The sequence below is a fragment of the Gossypium hirsutum genome, chromosome D11 (genome assembly GCF_007990345.1).
Source record: "Gossypium hirsutum isolate 1008001.06 chromosome D11, Gossypium_hirsutum_v2.1, whole genome shotgun sequence".
NCBI classification, from domain to species: domain Eukaryota; kingdom Viridiplantae; phylum Streptophyta; class Magnoliopsida; order Malvales; family Malvaceae; genus Gossypium; species Gossypium hirsutum.
In genome coordinates, this window is record NC_053447.1 from 68,430,875 (window position 1) to 68,437,903 (window position 7,029).

At 33.1% G+C, this 7,029-nt stretch overlaps 1 protein-coding gene across 1 annotated transcript; it reads left to right on the forward strand.

The window, feature by feature from the left end:
• The first annotated feature begins 921 nt into the window (after positions 1-921).
• Positions 922-6,767, forward strand: LOC107963290 (disease resistance protein RPP2B-like). Its single transcript, XM_041104436.1, has 7 exons — positions 922-1,273; positions 1,456-1,985; positions 2,078-2,171; positions 2,906-2,994; positions 5,414-5,853; positions 5,943-6,486; positions 6,519-6,767. The coding sequence occupies exons 1-7, from the start codon at positions 922-924 to the stop codon at positions 6,741-6,743; spliced, it is 2,274 nt and encodes a 757-aa protein (XP_040960370.1). The 3' UTR covers positions 6,744-6,767.
• Positions 6,768-7,029: the final 262 nt, after the last annotated feature.

Below are 7,029 nucleotides of genomic sequence, written 5' to 3' on the forward strand. Positions count from 1 at the left end.
CAACATATTTACTTTTTCAAAAGAATCAAAAGTGAAATGTATGTATTTTTGAAATATTAATGGTATTTTTTTGTGAAAATTAATGGTATATATTTAATGTACTAAAAGTGTATATCAACGAATTAGATTATAACATGTCATCAAAATTTTTTAATGAAAATGGTTTCATTTTTAATTATGTGTCATTTTTTGGTTCATTAACTTGTAAATTATGCATTGTTTGCAGACCAAATATAAATCAACTTATTAATTCAATTTTTTAGGATTAGGTAATTTAACATCGAATGTGATTGTTAGATATAAGTATCTCTCTAATATGGGTATATTAAAAAAAATTAAAAATTATTTTTTTTCACGTATTTAAAAGGTTCTTAAAGTATCATATCTTAATACCCAAATACGAATGTGCATTAGATATAAGTATTGGATACGAGTACTTAAAAAACAATATCGATGCAACATTTCTTTTAGATACCGAATGTTTCTGAATATTTTGAAGCACATTTTTGTTTTGCTCATGGATATTAGGGAATTGAACAATATGCTCAATTTGAGTGTGGATACCTTCTTGAAGATGAAAAACTGAGATTGCTCAAAGTGTTTTGCTTTTCAACTTGTAATGGTCTCAAATATCTTTCTAATGAACTACGACTTTTAGATTGGATAGGATACCCTTTAAAATACTTGCTTTCAAGCTTTCAACCGGACAACCTTATTGCACTTCTTTAACGACATAGTCGCATTCAACAACTACAGAAGGGAAATAGAGTAAGAATTAACTCATCTTATCTTTGTGTTTTAGCTTATTTTAATATAAATTATTAAACTTTAATTAAGGTAAAAAAAAAGAGCATTATTATGTTTTCTCATTTGTTTCTAATTTATTATGGTCTTCAACGGCCCTTGTTTAACTTGAAAATAATGAACCTCAGAGGGTCCCAAAACCTGATCAAGACACCAGACTTCACAACAGCATCAAATCTTGAAGTTTTGATTTTGGAAGGTTGTGCCAAATTAGTGGATGTTCATCCATCAATCAGAGTGCTTAAGAGCATTAAACATTTTACTTTAAGAGATTGCAAAAGTCTTAGGACTCTTCCGACCAAAATTGGAATGGAATCTCTTGAAACATTAATTCCTTCGGGTTGCTCAAGTCTTGTAAGGTTTCCGGAGATTGATGGGAAAATGGAACATCTAAAAACTCTACATCTTTCTGGTTGTTATAAAGTTGAAAATTTGCAGCAAGCAAAGTTTTTGGAAGAGCTTGACTTGAGTGAAACAGCCATAACAGAACCCCCATCCTTCATTTTTCAATTTTTAAAAATCTTAAAATTCTGTCTTTCAATGGGCGCAAGGGACCAACATATAAGTTACTACCAAATTTGCCTTCTCTTTTCAAGGTAATCCAAGGAAGAAGGACGAATCCCATGGCTCGGATGTTGCCTTTGTTGTCAGGTTTGAATTCATTAACAAAGCTAAATCTAAGGGACTGCAATCTTTGTGAAGGAGATATTCTACGTGATATTTCTGGTCTATCCTCTTTGATAAGTCTTGATCTTAGTGGTAACAATTTCATCAGCATACCTGCATCTCTTATTCCACTATCGAAGCTTGAGTTTCTTATATTGTCAAATTGCAACATGTGCACTCTTGGTGAAGCAGATACTCATATTGATATTTCTGGTCTATCCTCTTTGATGCATCTTCATCTTAGTGGTAACAATTTCATCACCATTCCTTTGGCTCTTACTCAACTTTCCAAGCTTTATTCTATTACATTGTCAGATTGCAAGATGCTTAAATCGTTGCCTGAGCTACCAACAAGTATAGGAAGTGTGATAATAGATGATTGGTCTTCACTTGAAGTAGTTGCAAGTCCATCAAAAGGATGCAATTTAGTGGGTGGTGATAACATTCGTGCCATTAACTGCTTCAAATTGGCTGAGAAAATCAATGCATTAGCACTGCTGAAAGAACATATTAAGGTCTATTAATCTATTTTTTCTCCCTCTTACAAAATCTCATACTTGAGAATTTATGGTTTTAGTTACCAGACCACTTGTGTTTTATTTTGCAGGCACTTCCAAATTCTAGAAAATGGTTTGATAATGGCTTCTTTGATATTATGATGCCCGGAAGTGAAATTCCAGAATGGTTTAGCCAACAAAAAAGTGACTCTTCAATTAAGATACCCCTACCTATCAACATTCGGAAAGATAGTTAATGGATTGGCGTTGCTTGTTGCTGCATTTTTGTCAATAATGATGGCATAACGAGGCTATCGGATGTAATGCATCTAGTTTTCAAGGTAGAAATTGTCGACCAATTTATTGGAGAAACCGGATTTGACATACCCATAATGAAAGATCACCTTTTTCTTCGTTATTTTCCGCGTGATCAATTATATCCATTTTCCTTGGAGGATAAATATGGTATAATAACGGCTAAGAATTTTATCTGATTCCATGATTCAAGAATTCTTTCTTTTCTGATTCATACCTCAAAAGATAATTTAAGGGAAAACAAAAAATAAAAAAGGTTATTTATTCATTACTTCATTGATCATCTTCTCTAAGTAGTCCTTGTAGTACACATTTCTTTCAAATTTAGTCCATATATCTTAATTTTAACAATTCTAATTCCTTTATATATAGAATATTCTATATATATATATATAAATCTCATTCATGTCAATAATTAAAAACGTATTATTTTTACAAATTAACAAATATTACTAACAAATATTTTTTATCTTTTATATTTTTATAAAAAATTTACAAAAAGAAACTCACAATAAATCTAAAAAAAAAATTAAATATAATAAGACTTCATCTTAAATATGCCTACATTATTTTTTTTCATTTATATTGTGGGGTGTGACTCGCATTTATCGAACATTTTACAGGCACTTATCAGAAACAGATGCATGATGTCATGACGAGCAAGCGGCAACATCGTGACGAGGGTCATCGGGACAAGCAAAGATCTCTTGAGGTAGGAGCAGGGGCGACGTCACGAAGAGGAGAGTCATGACGTCGCAACAATATCTCACCTAATGTAGTTGCGTTTTAGACTCCAACCATGAAGTCAAGACGAGCAAGCGGCAACGTCGTGACGAGGGTCACCGGGACGAGCAAAGATCTCTTGAGGTAGGAGCAGGGGTGATGTCATGAAGAGGAGAGTCATGATGTCGCAACGATATCTCACCTAATGTAGTTGCGTTTTAGACTCCAAGTAGGACTTCTTCTTCTCTCAGTTGAACTCTGATTATTTCAGTGATATTTTAGTCATTTTAGCCCTTCTCTCTCTGTCTATTTAAAGAGGTCATTGTATCCCTATTTTGATACGCGAATCAGTAATGGCTCTTTTTTGAGGGTGACAAGATGTAGTTACATATGTAGTTTTGGTGAGAGTTTGAGAGGATTTTGTGAAATCCCTTTTGTGAGAGCTTTGGGTATTAACTTCGTATTCGGGGTTTGGATTTTAGTGTTCTCATTGTACTCTTGTTTTGTTTACTCCATTAATGTTAAGCCGAAGCCTCTTTTGTCCGTAGTTTTTATTCTCTTTGGAAGAGTTTTTTAATGTAAAATAATTGTGTTTATTTTTCTCCACTTTTATTATTTCATTATTTATACCGACAATCCCAAATATATATTATGAGTGAGACTTAAATTTCATCAAATGATTAATATTTTTAATATTAATATATATATATCATTTTTAAAATAAGTGAATTTAGGTCAAATTAAATGAAAAGAGGAACTGAATTTCTAATTAGGTGTTAATGGAATCTTTTATTTTAATTCAAATATAAAATTTTAATGTATAAAATTGCACATTAGACCAAAATTCATGTATAGTTTTGAGATTTATCCCAAAATTATTTCATATATTTATATTAAAAAAATTCCATTTATCCTCTTTCATAATAATTTAATTTTAAATCTAAATTTATTTACTTAAAATTATATTATTACGCTAATATAATGGATTACGTGATGTGACAGGTTGTTACAAAGGAGGTTGTCATCATGGAGCACTTGAAGACTGTGTGTTGTAGGGTCCATTATGGTATTCATTTAGGCAGTATGGAGTTGTTATGCACAAATGAGTCCTATTGATTGCTCAAGAGAATGTTCACACTGAAAAGCGAGTTGCTAGACCATGGTGAGCAAGTAGCTAAGTAGAAGGGGAAGTGTTTCCCATATAAGCAAGTGGTCTATAGTAGGCTAGGAGGTATATCGATTGAGGGCAATCCGGATGAGTGGGTAGATGTAGGACATTCTCTATTGTCTAGATGGAGTCTCCTAGGTGTGCCATGTGTCAGGCCCAGGTGATAGGTATAACAAAAGTTCATGTACAAATATTTGTCTTGCTTTTGCCATTAGTCTTGTTTTTGCAAATATTTTTAGGGATAGATTTATCTTCTTCCCTTTCAGTTTAGTAAATACTTAGTTTTCTTATTGATTTTGCCCTCATTTTGGACTCTCGGGATTGGTTTTCTTATCATGTTAGTTGCTTACAGTCACTTTAGATATGTCGTGTCTGAGTCGTGACAAAATCAGTTGTCAACATATTGTAATGTTCTATTCTTGGTATGTTGAAATCTTTGTTTGTGTTAATAGAACTTGTCCATTATCAGTGACAGTGAATGTTTGTAGTATCTTTATTTTTCTCCGAATTGTATGGTCCCATTCATGAATGTTTCTTCATATGATAAAAAATCATATACATTAAATTAATAAATTGTATTCGTACATAAAATATTATGATAGTGAGTAAATATAAGTCATTTGAGTCTGCACCTAATGAACATTTTAAATGCTTCAAATAGAACTTAATCATATAAAAGGCAAAATGTGAGGGACAGAATTTAAAATAACGCATTGTCCTCCCTGGACAGGTGTCTCCAAATACTCCTTTAAATTATTTTTTTCACGTATTTGAAAGGTTCTTAAAGGATAATATCTTAATACTCATATACGAATGTGCATTAGATATAAGTATTGGATACGAGTACTTAAAAAACAGCAACATTTCTTTTAGATATTGAATGTTTTTCTATATTTCGAAGCTCATTTTTGTTTTGCTCATGGATATTAGGGAATCGAACAAGATACTCAATTTGAGTGTGGATACCTTCTTGAAGATGAAAAAACTGAGATTGCTCAAAGTGCTTTGCCTTTCAAATTGTGATGATCTCAAATATCTTTCTAATGAACTAAGACTTTTAGATTGGACAGAATACCCTTTAAGATACTTGCCTTCAAGCTTTCAACCGGACAACCTTGTCGCACTTCTTTTACCATATAGTCACATTCAACAACTACGGAAGGGAAATAGAGTAAGAATTAACTCATCTTATCCTTGTGTTTTAGCTCATTTTAATATAGATTATTAAACTTTGATTAAGGTAAAACAAAAAACAAAAACAAAAATGAGCATTATTATGTTTTCTCATTTGTTTCTAATTTATTATGGTCTTCAACAGCCCTTGTTTAACTTGAAAATAATGAACCTCAGAGGGTCTCAAAACCTGATCAAGACACCAGACTTCACAACCGCATCAAATCTTGAAGTTTTGATTTTGGAAGGTTGTACCAAATTAGTGGATGTTCATCCATCAATCCGGGTGCTTAAGAGCCTTAAACTTTTGAATTTAAGAGATTGCAAAAGTCTTAGGACTCTTCCAACCAAAATTGGAATGGAATCTCTTGAAACATTAATTCTTTCGGGTTGCTCAAGTCTTGTAAGGTTTCCGGAGATTAATTGGAAAATGGAACGTCTAAAAACTCTAGATCTTTCCGGTTGTTATAGAGTGGAAAATTTATTGGAGAATTTGCAGCAAGCAAAGTTTTTGGAAGAGCTCGACTTGAGTGAAACAGCCATAGCAGAACCACCATCCTTCATTTTTCAATTTAAAAATCTTAAAGTTCTTTCAGTGGGCGCAAGGGACCATCATATAAGTTACTACCAAGTTTGCCTTCTCTTTTCAAGGTAATCCAAGGAAGAAGGACGAATCCCATGGGTCGGATGTTGCCTTTGTTGTCAGGTTTGAGTTCTTTAAGAGAGCTAAAACTAAGGGACTGCAATCTTTGTGAAGGAGATATTCCACCTGATATTTCTGGTCTATCCTGTTTGGAAATACTTGATCTTAGTGGTAACAATTTCGTCAGCATACCTGCATCTCTTACTCGACTCTCGAAGCTTGCATATCTTATATTGTCAAATTGCAACTTGTGCACTTTTGGTGAAGCAGATACTCATAGTGATATTTCTGGTCTATCCTCTTTGAGTTATCTTAATCTTAGTGGTAACAATTTCATCAGCATACCTGCATCTCTTACTCGACTCTCAAAGCTTAAGTCTCTTGAATTGTCAAATTGCAACATGTGCATTCTTGGTGAAGCAGATACTCATAGTGATATTTCTGGTCTATCCTCTTTGAGTTATCTTTATCTTAGTGGTAACAATTTCATCAGCATTCCTTTGGCTTTTACTCAACTTTCCAGGTCAAATTGCTTGAATTGTCAGGTTGCAAGATGCTTAAATCGTTGCCTGAGCTACCAACAAGTATAGGAAGTGTGACAATAGATGATTGTTCTTCACTTGAAGTAGTTGCAAGTCCATCAAAAGTATGCAATTTAGTGGGTGGTGAAAGCATTGATGCCATTAACTGCTTCAAATTGGCTGAGAAAATCAATGCATTAGCACTGCTGAAAGAACATATTAAGGTCTATTAATCTATTTTTTCTCCCTCACAAAATCTCATACTTGAGAATTTATGGTTTTAGTTACCAGACGACTTGTGTTTTATTTTGCAGGCACTTCCAAATTCTAGAAAATATTTTGATGATGGCTTCTTTGATATTATGATGCCCGGAAGTGAAATTCCAGAATGGTTTAGCCAACAAAAAAGTGACTTTTCAATTAAGATACCCCTACCTATAAACCTTCGGAAAGATAGTCAATGGATTGGAGTTGCTTGTTGCTGCATTTTTGTCAATAATGATGCTTCAAGGGGTGACG